General features: G+C 44.9%; 1 protein-coding gene across 2 annotated transcripts in view; it reads right to left on the bottom strand.

Annotated features, from left to right (window-relative positions):
- The window catches only part of LOC147706704 (solute carrier family 22 member 7-like), a 396,568-nt gene that overhangs the window by 274,233 nt on the left and 108,478 nt on the right, over window positions 1–13,857 (bottom strand). For both annotated transcript variants that reach the window (XM_086925842.1, XM_086925843.1), the window contains exon 3: window positions 1,357–1,460. In XM_086925842.1, the coding sequence (XP_086781968.1) occupies window positions 1,357–1,460 (104 nt within the window). The remainder of the gene's footprint in view (window positions 1–1,356; window positions 1,461–13,857) is intronic.

Here is a 13,857-nt window from a genome sequence, read left to right as displayed (position 1 = left end):
TAAACATATTTTTCCAAAGTGGAAAGGGAAGCTCTCTTTCTAGGGGCATTGACTGGTACCGGGTACTGCTGAGATCACAAATCACCCTAGTCTGCCTGTTTTCCCACTCAGTGGAGTAGCAAGGGTGCCTCTGGCTCCAATGGAGCATGGAACATGTGGCCCTTGATCCCAATTCGGGTGTAGAAATCCAATCATCTGACTGCACTGGGGCAATCACACCTTTGGAGCCACTGTACCTGCTGCACAAATGATAACTACTTCCTAGTTGCCAATGTACCAAACTAGTGTTGTGTTGTGTTGTTTTGTGGGCATGGCTAGAAACAAGTAACTTTTCCTAGGAGTATAGAAGTTATAAGAGAAATATGTGTTTGAAGCGCCTTAAAATGGGCACTGTACGCCCCCTGTTTCTCTGTTTATCTACTAGCATGAAACATTCTTAAATAAGTGTATATTAAATATTTTAAAAGTGCCAAATTTTACCTGTAATAAATAAATAAAGGGCATGTTAAGTGGATGCAGTCAACGCATGAAATGAGTCTATACCTTCAAGGTTTTTTATTGCATTGCATTTTCAAGAGGTGCTGCTGTCTGTCCAGAGTCCCGTCTCTAGTACTACTTGCATACAGATCCAACTTAAAACACAGTCATTGTAACAGACTAAAATACGTTTCAAACCAAGGCCTATAAAGAATTAGAAATGTGCACTTTGCATGAATGTATCTTGTACTGTAGTGTGATCTAGTCAAAACCCTAAGGGGCAGATTTACAAGCCCCTTGCCCCACTTTTGCGTCACTTTTAATATAGGAAAATTGATGCAAAAGTGGTACAAGGGGCTTGTAAATCTGCCCCGTAAGTTTCTCTTCATTCCATGTGCTTGCACTAGACATAGTCTATATCACGCGACCATTTTATCACTTACTCAAACCCGACCTCAAATTTCGAACTGCGAAAGAATGTGCTGGTGTGTGGACCTTAGATTAAGGAGAATGAGGTTCACCCAGACTTTTATTGAATTATCAATTTAGTTGATCGATTAAGTTAGCTCGCCTGCTGGGACATCACCCACTCACTCATGATCAGCTAGTATTGTGTGAGTAGGCTGTAGTTAACAACCGCCCTCTTGTTGAATTGTCAGTTCTTACACTGTCACCAGCCACCACAATACCATCTCCTGAACTTCTGTCGACTCAGCTTCTATCCTCAGATCTTCTGAGCCGTGGCTGAAAGAAGAGAGCAGAGGGCCTTCAAGTGCGGACTCTTCCATGTACAACACCTACCTTCAGCATGGGAAGGACCTGAACCACAAAGTCGAAGGTACACAAACAAATCATGGAAACAGCAAATGCACACTGTACCTGTCTGACAAGTAACCAAACAAAATGGCTCCCACCATGACCCCGATGAAGAAGAAGGTGGATGTGGCTTGTTTGAGGCGTTTTTGCTCGCACACGAGGTCCCACTGAAAGAGAGAAGCGGTGACCAGTGTTAGTCGCTGATATCAGTCAGGGATTGTTTATGCTGTGCTGGTTAGTTCCACGTGCCCTTTGAAGCCTCTGTATTGGTAGAGCCCCTTCCCACCAAGCATTCATGTGTTAAAACAGGCACAGTGCCTCCCTCTACTCGTTCGCTAGGATCGGTTATCACTGAAAAGACCGGCTCAACAGACCTAGTCCACATGCCGCATGTTAAAAGTTTTACAAAGAGCTCTATAGGCTTTACACTCAAACACGACTGGTGTTAGCCATGAATCTGCCCACTGCCTTCCTACAGTGCACTTCTGAGTGACAACTGGACCCATGAGGACACTGTGTCTTTCCTACTCCCATAAAATAATACATAGTTATCAGAGCAACTCCAAATAGAATAATTATGCAATTACTCATAGCCTAAAGAAGTGAGTGTCTAGTACGTTTGGTCCATGTGTTTCATAGTGACTGTGTATGGCAAATATCCACTGCCCATGATAATGATGCCACTCCTCCAGGCCCAATCAATCTTGATGTTGGGTAGCAAGATCTTCCCTTATTTTCCATTGGAAAGATTGTGATAGGGTGCAGAAATCATAGCTAATCCCTATGTAGTAGCCTTGCCTCCTGTGTATGCAGCTCCATTCTTTCAAGCCTTAGGTGAGATGAAGTTGACACAATTTTTATGCCACTGAAAAAATATCATCTCCATTCTCATCCCAGGTGTAGGATCCTTACAGCCGTCCCATACTCTGCCCCTCTTTGACAACACCCGGAAGACTCACACATACTCAGATCAAGATGGCGACCTAGGAGTCAGACCAGTGTCTTCAGAAAGACCACCTGCTCTTCACCCAACCACGGTGACTATACAATGACTATAGGATCCTGTCCCGTTCCTATGCTTCACAGCGCTGCCTGAAATTACAACCTAGAAAGTCACAGACATTGCTTTTTGTGATCCCTTTTGTGACATCACAAAGGAGAGTAAGTCCTTAGAGACCGCTAGTTACGCCCTTCCATCATACGCTGCATGTAGGATTGTGGTATTGGGTTCTCCAGGACTACATACTCCGCAGAATACCCTCTACCATAAGAACTGTTGGCACGGAAACTAGAAAATGCAGAAGACAAGTTTATTAAGACCCCATGGGGTGGTGGTACATTCCTAGAGCACCCTTCGGTAATGCAAGAAGTATCACACCGAACATCGGTGTAAGTCCTTCTTTTATACAGTTTTACAGACATTAAAAGATGGGTGGTACATGGTCACAGAGTTTTCGGTACATATATGGTCATTTTTGGAACACAGCCAACTCATGGGAGGAGCTACAATACCACTGGTCAGTTTGGCGGAACATTCCTAAGTGATGACTGGTCAGTCGGAACTGCGCATGTGCGGGCTTGACCGTTACTAAAAATAGCCTGTTGCTGGGCAAACTCAAGTGGTCAGTGGCACGGACAAAGGACTAAAGGGCACGCTGACCACGAGGCGACTCATTCTCTAAAATGGCCGCCGTAACATAAGAAAATGGCGTTTAACACTAAGGCCAAGATATGGAAAATACGTGTAGCAGAAGCTTAACGCTAACTCAGTCATTGTCAAATTACGACAGACGACCCTTTTAGCGTTTAGCTGAAGCTACCTCATAATGAACATAATCAGGATACTCATCTTCTATATCGATAGACATAATTTGGGCCACTTCTTTACGAATTATTTGTTCATTTTGGGCAAAAGCTCCTCTGGATGGAATGCAAGCAGATAGACACATAGAACATAATGCAGGGCCACATTGGATACATAGGCATAAGAAGAAGAATATCCCAATTATTATACATAAGATTGTCAGTAGCTTCCAGCCCCATGTACTAAGCATTGACCAGAACCACCCCGAAAAGGTCCATGTACCATTGTCCGGATGTATCTCAGCAGCATGTAATTTGGATATGGCATCATATACAGATGGTGAATTATCGGGGACGTAAACACAGCAACTACTTCCGATAATGCGGCATGCCCCCCCCCCCCCCGATCGGCTAGAACTACATCTAGAACCATTCGGTTCTGAAGCGCTACAATTCTAGAGATCTGAAGCTCCTCAGTTATATTTCCCAAAGCAAAAGCAGTATCATTGGCAACAGCTTCAACAACACGAGTTAGTCGTCGTATTTTCCGACTGTTCAGAGCAGCTCCCACAAAAGAAAACAAACCCAAATTAAAATCTACTTATTGTTGCAGTGCGGTATCTGTCTGGTCTATGTCTTCAAGGACTACTGCTCTTTTGACTCTGTTCAGCACAAAATCGTGGTACAAAACGTAATCATTATGATACATTGGTGGGGCAATGAATACAGGGGGCAATACAAAAGAGATGTAGCATGTTCCTAACCATCCTAACGGGAGACGATGATAACCTTTATTGCCACATATGAAGTACGTATTTCGGGAAGCCACAAATGAGATGCCATTTGGGGTATCAAATATAAGTGTGGTGTTACATTCACTTCTGCCAACTGGGATGGTACCTTTATTACGTATACAGAGATCGGCCTTTGTGTCAATGACATTAATAACATGAGAATTAGACATGTTAACATTTCGCTGATTGCTGTAAACTCGAGGTGCAGATACGTTGTCCGGGCGGTACTCTTCCCATTCGAACTTAGTACCTTTAGCTGGTGGATAGCCGTCTCGCTCATTAAAACATATTTTGTTTAAACGGAAAAGCATCCCCCCTTTTGTTGGTCAGCGCAAAGTGAACAGGAGAGTATACCAGGCATGGCAAGACCCATTGTGGGAAAACGGAAGTGGGATAAGTGGTGTGCCTCCTTTCTTCTGATGCCCAGGCAACATCCCACATACCCAACAGTTAGAAGTGTTCGTCATATTGTGGGTGTGATGCAAGACTTGAATGAAGCTATTGTTCAAGTAAGTCTGTCGGTGCCGTTCTTCATGATATGGTAAGGTGAAATGAAAATGTTCAGATGGAGCCGGGGTAGTCGGCAGCAAATGTTCTCGCACAGGTACCACAAGTTCTACTACCCAGGCTATCACAGCTATTACCACAATTGTCAACACAAATAATACAGCACCAAGAATTCTTTTGTCTCGTGCTGCAGAAGACGCCATAGTTCACAATGTCTCAAATGTACAACTAAAAAATAAAAATGTGAGTGCTGAGCTCCGAGGTAGCCGTTGTTTTCTTCTCCGGGGTCAAGATGGGTGTCGCTACTCTTGGCAGAACTGATCCCCCCCCCCTTGAGATTCCCGGCTTCCGTTTCACAAACCTGGAGCGGTAACTCAACCAGTCTCGCACCAAAAAAAAATTCTTCTTATCGTGGTCGCAGATTGTATCTTTGTCGTCCAGAAACAGTGTGGTCCGGGAAGGCTCCCTCCGATTCAGCAGACGTCACAGCTGGACTCTTTTCTTCGTCCAAGATATCTCTGTAGTCAGATAGCACAGTAAGATGCACCAGGTCCGGAGAGACACGGCGGCAGTGAGTAGAATGCACCCACCGCTTCCTGTTGGTCACTCGCACAGCCGTTCGAGTTGCAAGCAATACCTGCTCGGGGCCACGCCACCTCGGTTCCAAGCTGTTCGTCCTCTCAAATGAGCGGACCATAACATAGTCACCAGGACGAAGATTGTGAGCCTCTCCAATGGAGTTGTCAGGGAGCGCTTCTCGAACCTGTTGATGAATAGAAAGTAAATCATTTGTTAATCGTGCCAAATAATCGTTCATCATTATACAAGGCACATCATGTAACAATCGAGGCTTAGGAACTCCCCATATGTTCATCGGCCTTCCAAACACCACTTCATAAGGTGTGAGGCCAGTTTGAGAATGGGGCACTGATCTGATAGAGAGTAATGCTAAAGGCAAGGCATCCGGCCACTTCAAAGATGTGGATGCCACAATCTTAGCCAACTTTAGTTTCAAAGTAGCATTATACCGCTCAACAAGACCTGCGGACTGAGGATGGAACACAGCATGAAACTTTTGCTGGATCCCCAATCCCTTCAACACGTACTCCACAATTTTCCCAACAAAATGGGGACCATTGTCGCTCAACAAAAATTTGCAAACGCCATATCAAGGGAAGTACTCTTTGAGCAAAACCTTAGCTGTTGTCAAAGCTGTATTGTCCTTCGTAGGGAAGGCCTCAACCCATTTGCTAAAGGCACACACCACCACTAAGACATACTTAAGGTTATTGCAACGCTCAAGCTGGATGTAATCCATTTGTAGTACCTCGAATGGTGCAGAAGGTGGAACAAACCCTCCTTTCGGAGTATGCGTCCCTTTTGCAGGATTGTGCTGTAAACATATCAAACAGGTCTGCACTACTCTCATGGCCGTATTGGCAATCTCAAGATGCTCCCAAACTCGCATTAGCAATCGAGTAATTGCAAGAGCTACACCATGTGCCAACCCATGTGTCATCTGGACCATCGCTTGCAAGTAAGCTGCAGGCAATTTCCATCGTTCCATATCTTTGCTTCTCCAACAACCCTCGTCATCCAGTACTCCCTCTGCTGCCCAAGCTGCAAGTTCTGCTTCAGTCGCTGATTTTTGAATATCTAATATCTCCGCTCTAGCATCATGCCATCGCTCGGCCTGCGATTTCACTACATACATGGGGGGGTCATTTCGTGACATAGCCGTTTGTCTTGCTATACTGTCTGCAAAAGCATTACCTTGTCCCACTTTGTCAGTGACCTTTTTATGTGCACTGCATTTAATTATTGCCACTTTCTTTGGACAAAGTAACGCGTTTAGGAGATCACGCACTAGCTCTCCGTGCATAATGTGTACTCCATGTGAAGTCAAAAACCCACGCTCTCTCCAGAGTAGGCCAAAGTCATGCGCTACTCCGAAGGCGTACCGGCTGTCTGTGTAGATGTTCACACATAAGCCAGCACTCAATTCGCAGGCTCTTGTCAAAGCTATTAGCTCCGCCGCTTGGGCCGATTACTGTGGTATTCGTGCTGTTTCTGCCACTGTCTTAAGTGTCGTGATCGCATATGCTGCAGAAGTTGTGCCATCTGGCAGCCTCAAACACGATCCATCAACCCACAGTTCCCCCATCCACATCTGGAAGTGGCGTATCCTGTAAGTCGACACGACCCTTTGTTTGTTCTTCGGTCAGGAAAACACAATCATGGTGTTCTTCCTCTTGGCCCTCAGCAACCGGATACGACAATAAAGTGGCAGGGTTCAGGGTAGCGCATCTTTTGAGTGTGATATGTGGCGCCAGAAGTGTAAGCTCATATCCTGTTAAACGTGCGCTCGTAAGATACTGGGTTTTCGTTTGATTTAGCAGAGCGTCCACTGCATGAAGAACTAACACCAACAGTTTGTGTGACAAAACTATTCCCTCACTCTGCCGTATAGCTACTGCTGTCGCTGCAACTGCTCGGAAACACCCAGGTAACCCCCGTGCTACAGGATCAAGAATGGCTGAAAAGTACGCACATGGTCTCTGCTTATCCCCGTGTGTCTGCACTAACACTGATAATGCGCACCCATCTTTCTCGTAAACATACAACGTGAAAATCTTTGTGTAATCTGGTGTACCTAACACGGGTGCAGAGCAAAGGGCCTGTCTCAATTGTTCAAAAGCATTTTGACATTCATCTGTCCACTCAAGAGGCATTGGTGTAGTTTTGGACAATAACGCTAACAAAGGTTTTATAATGTGCGAAAACCCCATTATCCACTGTCTAGAAAAGGACGTTAGTCCTATAAAAGCGCGTACATCTCTCTGAGTGCGGGGGCTGGTGTATCTAAAATCGCTTGAATTCGATCAGATGTTAATGCACGTCCCTCCTTAGACAATAGATGACCGAGGTAGGTCACCTTTGGTCTACAATATTGTAATTTCTTCCTAGAGACTTTGTGATTGTTCTGAGCAAGAAAAGAGAGCAAAGCAAGAGTACTCTCCTCACATTGTGCATAGGTATCTGCCGCCAATAAGAGGTCATCAACGTATTGAATAAGAGCCACTCCAGATCGCAATTCAAAGGAATCGAGCTGTCTTTTCAAAGCCTGGCTATAAATGCTAGGACTTTCCGTGTAACCTTGGGGAACACGACAAAATCTATACGATTTATTATTTAACGTGAAGCCAAATAGGTATCTACTATCGGGATGAATGGGAATGGAGAAGAACGCGTTTTTAAGATCAATAACAGAGAAAGTCGTAGTTGTGGGGGGGACCAAAGTAAGTAGGGTGGTGATGTCAGACACCACCGGGTACTGGGGATTGACAATTTTGTTTATTTCTCTCAAGTCAATAATAAATCGATAGACTTTGTCATCGGTGTCTTTCTTAAGGATCGGAAGAATAGGGCTGTTTCAGACATTGTAAGGAACTTCCTCCACTACTCCTGCAATAATCAAATCCTGAACGATGTGCGTCAGGGCAATTTCACCTTCCCTGGATATCTTGTACTGCAGTACACGTGGCAAAGAGACTCCCTCCTTGACAGTGATTCGAATAGGCGGAATAAGCATCTGTCCCACATCCGTGTCCGATGTTGCCCATAACGTGTGTGGGAGAGAGGCTAATGCTTCAATTTCTTGCATGGTACAGAGTCTGCCTGAATCTGGGTAATTGTCATTCAAAATAACCCGCACTCCTTCAGGAGCGCAGCGTATCGTTGCTCGAAAATATTTGAGCAAATCTATGCCTACAATATTGTCTGGAGTGTGGGGCGACAACAAAAATGGACAAAAACTAAAAAATTAGTCAATACAAAATGCAAGAGGTTGTGATAATGGGCTTGGAGAGGGTGTGCCATCGAACCCTATACATGTTATCATTTCGCCAGATAGTGGAGCCCTTGGAACCAAGTTTTTAGACAAAGCACTACGAGTAGCTCCTGTGTCAACTAAAAACTGATCAGTAGAACCCAAAATGCCCGCTGAGACATATGGACCTCTTTGATCTACTGGCACTTCAACCGATTCCACACCCCATCCTACGCAGTCCTAAGCATGCACATAATCCTGACTCTCCACGTTCTCACCCTCCGATATCTGATACTGATTTCGCCGATCAAAAGCATTTTGTTCATCCTGACCACGACCCCTCGCTTCAAACCTACCACGATCACCTCCACCACCCCTCGCTCCCGAATAACTATTCCGTGACCTTCCACCTCCTCGACCACGCTGACTACGCTGGTCACGAAGCACCGGACAGTCTTCAGCCCAATGTCCAAACTCTTTACAATATGCACATTGGTCCTCAGCAATATCGGTACGACCATACGACGCATTACCCCCTCCTCGCCTGCCTCTGTCATTCCCTCTAGATTGCGCACCGCGAACCTGTGCCAACATCACCTTCGTCTTCAACTCCTTTGCTTTCTTATCAACACTTTCTTTAGCCTCTAATTCCTGCCGCTCATAATACTGAGCCATAGTTAACAAAGACGCAGGGGTTGCCGTGGTCCAGGAACTTTCACTTGTTTTCAACCGCTTTGCAATCTCCGGTAGGAGATTAGACACATACTTGTCGACAAACAGATGCCTACCCGTATCATCGGTTAACAATTGCCCACTGTAATCATGAAACGCTTCCTCGAAACGTGTAAAAAAGTCAGATACCGACTTGTCTTGTTTCTGTTTATACGATGCTAGCATAGTCCAATCAATCTTTTCAGGGGGAACATGCGTTTACAATTTATTCAAAATAGCTGTTGGAAGGTCTAAGATCAACTGACAAGGTTTGCATGCAGGCTCCCTGTCTAAATCAGCTTGGCCTATATCCTTTCAAGTTGCTCCGAACATTGTTTGATCATCGAACTTACGAATCGCTCTCCACATATCAGGGGGAAGAATTAATCCAAAGAAAAGATCTATATCAACAAGTGTCATAACACAGGAAGAAATAGCCCCCTCTACTCCTTCATAGAAAGCTGCCGGATTTTTACAGGGATCAGGTAACGCATTTTTCAATGCCATAACATCCGCTCTATTCCAAGGCGTATACACCCAATTATATATAAAATACCCTTTTGCATCCCCAGACGTTTTATCATCACTGGTACCCTGCCCTTTAGGAGGAACATACAAAGGTGCAGCTTCACGCATAGGCATAACATGCACTTTAGAACTCTTATCTGTTCCAAAGATAGAACACTCTTTGGTATACTCCGTCGACCCAGGCAAGGACTTCTCTGCTGCTTTTCGTGCTTCCCGCAATCTGGACGCCTCATCCCGTAGCTGGACCAATCGTAAGAAAAAGGCATCCGCATCTGAAATATCAAATAAACCTTTACGCATATGCTCATGATGGACTGATACGTCCTTAGGTTCTAAGTCCTCTGAATTCTTACGAAATCGCTCAATAACTTCATCTGCAAAAGTATTTAAAAAACACAACTGTTCCCGTTCCGACCACTTATTCCTTTCAGCATTAAGTTCTGACATAGTTATTCTATTCAAATTCAACTTTCTGGCAAAACCACGTAATTCCGAGGCTCTTTCAGCAGTTAACCTCGTACTCGCCCTATCTCGATCTTCATCACCAGAGTCCTCGTCCGGGGCCGTAGGCTGAACATACGGAGGCGGAGACCGATCTAATAATGAAAAATCATCAACTTCATTAGTAAGGACAGGATAAAGCGGACGTCGAATAGGAAATTGACCGGACGTTTCCAAATTACGTTCCCGTGCCTCCCTCTCTTTCTTCTCCTGTAACTCCTTCTCCCCCAGCTGTAAAGCTTTATCTCGAGCGGCCTTGCGCTGCTCTTTTTCCGCCAAGGCAATCTCACGCTTCATACGTTCACGCACTGCTTTCTCCCACATTCGCACACAATCAAACATATCCTGTCTAGACCTACGTTGAAACAAACATTGCTCCACAAACTGAACCTTTCGTAGATCAAACGACCCATGTAGTGGCCATTGCAACTCGGGATCAGACTTGGTGTATTTATTCCATAATTTACAGTACAATATAGGGGGAAGGCCGAATTTTAGGTACATTTCACGATTAGGAGTCCCCTCTGGGGGAGCCGGCTGAGATTCATTTAATCTGTACGTGGTACCATTCCCAAGACAGCACATCCCTCGGAGTGTGCTTAAAACAGGCATGTTCAAAAAGTACCACGAAAACGTGATACCGTAAAAATGGCACTTACTATACCTCACACAAATGTGCCGCTCAAAGTACGAACAAGGTTAGAGAAACATCTCTACATGCCTGCCTATGTGAAGTGCACTACACATATATGTTCAAATTCACAAACTCAAATGTTAGCTAACTCAAAACATATTCATATTCATAGAACCACGGTAAGCGTCCGCAGACTACCTTACCACTCACAATTCTTACCCAAATCTCAAATGTCCAGGTTCCAACTGCCAAGGTCTTTGATCAATCAGCCAAACAGGCACTGTACAGCAAGGCAGACGAGCAGGATCTCAGTCGGGGACCGGCGCCACCTGGAAGGTCAGATCAGAAGGAAGGGAAGAAAACACCGTGGGTGCCAAGACTCGGGTCACTCAGAGGCAGCGTACGCGTCCATGGCGAGTTTCCAATCCTTCGTCACGACTTCTCCTTCGGGCATCCGAGTCGCCGATGAGTCCCTTCGTGGTCGCCAATTTGTGGTATTGGGTTCTCCAGGCCTACATACTCCGCAGAATACCCTCTACCATAAGAACTGTTGGCACGGAAACTAGAAAATGCAAAAGACAAGTTTATTGAGACCCCATGGGGTGGTGGTACATTCCTACAGCACCCTTCGGTAATGCAAGAAGTATCACACCGAACATCGGTGTAAGTCCTTCTTTTATACAGTTTTACAGACATTAAAAGATGGGTGGTACATGGTTACAGAGTTCTCGGTACGTATATGGTCATTTTTGGAACACAGCCAACTCATGGGAGGAGCTACAATACCACTGGTCAGTTTGGCGGAACATTCCTAAGTGATGACTGGTCAGTCGGAACTGCGCATGTGCGGGCTTGACCGTTACTAAAAATAGCCTGTTGCTGGGCAAACTCAAGTGGTCAGTGGCACGGACAAAGGACTAAAGGGCACGCTGACCACGAGGCGACTCATTCTCTAAAATGGCTGCCGTAACATAAGAAAATGGCGTTTAACACTAAGGCCAAGATAAGGAAAATACGTGTAGCAGAAGCTTAATGCTAACTCAGTCATTGTCAAATTACGACAGGATGACCAACTGGCCATAAATTTCACGGACTGTTCGTAATTTGGATCTCACGTCCGTTCTCCGTGACAATCCCTCTCATGGACGCCTTTTGTCCATAATTTTGGGCTTTGTGGAACATCACTGTTCCCCTGCCAGAAGCCTCGGCTCCCTGATGGGGCCGCCTCGGACTCCTCTGAGCAGCCCCACCCCGCCCATTGTCATTCAGTCTGGGCTGATGATTGTCCAGTTCATGTGAAGGGGGTGAAACAAGTTTAAAAAAAAAGGGTTATGGGTCTTTCACTGTCTCATCATTTTAAAACTGATGCATTGACAATGTTATATTCAACAAAGCCATGGTTGCCCCTTTTTCATTTGAAGCAGCTAGCAACCATTGACAAAGCCAATAGTTCTGGCTTGTAGATGTAACACTACTTGTTGTATATCTGGCTACAATGAAAGAAGCAGCAAATTACCAGCCGGCCGGCACACTATGCTAAGCACAGATCTTTTGCTTAGGTGTTTTAAGCCACGCACTTAATTACATCGAGCACCCCCTGTGGAGACACCCGCCAGTTTTTTCATTCCACTTAAAGCCCTGGAACAAACACCATGTCACATTGGCACTGTGCAGCATGCATGTCTCATGACTTCCACTTTTTCAGATTGCCTATGTACAGGGGCATAGTGAACCTTCACCGACCCCACCCCATTCCTTGCTTTAGGAATTAGAGCGAGGTGAAGTCCTTGATGGGCTTCTTCTGTCTGCATCTCAGCAGACAAAGGCTCAGCTCATAATTAATGTGAAAAGGTGTGTAAGTGAAGGGATGGCTGGATGGATTAGTGAAAGGGTGAATGGATTAATGAAAGGGTGAATGAATAGATAATGAAAGAAAGGATAGATGGATTGTGAGTGGAAGAATGGGTTAGAGAAAAGGTAAATAGATGGATGGCTGGGTGCAAGGGTGGATGGACGGGTATAAGGATGGAGGAGTGAAAGAATGGATGGATGAGTGAAAGGGTGGATGAGTGGTGAGTGAATGGGTGGATGGATGAGTGAACTGATGGATGGATTGATAAATTGATAAGTGAAAGGGTGAATGGATAGATTGATGAGTAAAAGGGTGGATGTAAGGCTGGATAAGTGAGTGAAAGGGAGGGTGAATAGATGAGTGAAGGAGGGAAAGGGCAGATGGATGTGAGAAAGGATGGATGGATGAGTGAAGGAGTGAAAGGGTGGATGGATGAGAGAAAGGATAGATGAATGAGTGAAGAAGTGAAAGGGTGGAAAGGTGAGAGAATGGATGGATGGATGTGTGAAAGGATGGTTGAGTGATAGGGTCAATGGGTGGATTAATGAATGGATGAGTAGATGGATGGGTGGATGGAAGGATGGATGGATAAATGAAAGAGGGCTGGAGAGAGAAAGGGAGGATGGATGACAGAAAGAGTGGAAGGATGAGTGACTGGGTTGATGAATGAGTAAGTGAAAGGATAGGTGGCTGGATGGATGAGTGAATGGATCCATGAAAGGAAGAGTGGATGGATGAGAGTACAGATGGATAAGGTGAAACGATGAATGGAGGGATGGATGAGTCAAAGGGTGGATGGAGGGATGGATGAGTGGAATGATGGATGGATAAATGGAAGGATCGATGATGGATAGGTTTGCAAATGGTTGAATATTGATATGAAAGGGCACACAGATGGAAGGACAGAATGAATGGCAAAAGACTGAATGATGGATGAAAGAATGATTACACCTTGTAACCCCCATTATATTAAGTACATTTCCTATAGATTGACTCTCACATTTATGTGAGTCATTGTCTCTATATAATATATGTGTGATGTAATGCTGTTGTTGTTGTTGGTGTATGTACTTTATTCGATAACATTTTTATCATAAAAGTATGTACATCTTCCAATCATAAAAACAATCCATTAATACATACAGCCAATATGCAAAGCAATAAAATGCAATAAAAAAAAATATGTACAATAAAACCCAGAGCCCAAAAGTGCTGCTACAGTGTGATCGAGGGACAGCAATCTGCATAGACCCGCAGTCACCTAACTCATATTTTTCTTTAACAACTTTGTACGGGTCTGCCAGGCACTACCCAAGTACTTTGCCACTCCGCAAACGGTGGCCAAAGACGTGGTATCAGTTGTTAAAATGCGTTGAGCCATCCTATGGTGTCTAAAACCCAACTC

This window comes from Lissotriton vulgaris, chromosome 6 (assembly GCF_964263255.1).
Source record: "Lissotriton vulgaris chromosome 6, aLisVul1.2, whole genome shotgun sequence".
Classification (NCBI taxonomy): domain Eukaryota; kingdom Metazoa; phylum Chordata; class Amphibia; order Caudata; family Salamandridae; genus Lissotriton; species Lissotriton vulgaris.
The sequence above is the reverse complement of the archived record's forward strand: the minus strand, read 5'-3'. Positions and strand labels throughout refer to the sequence as shown.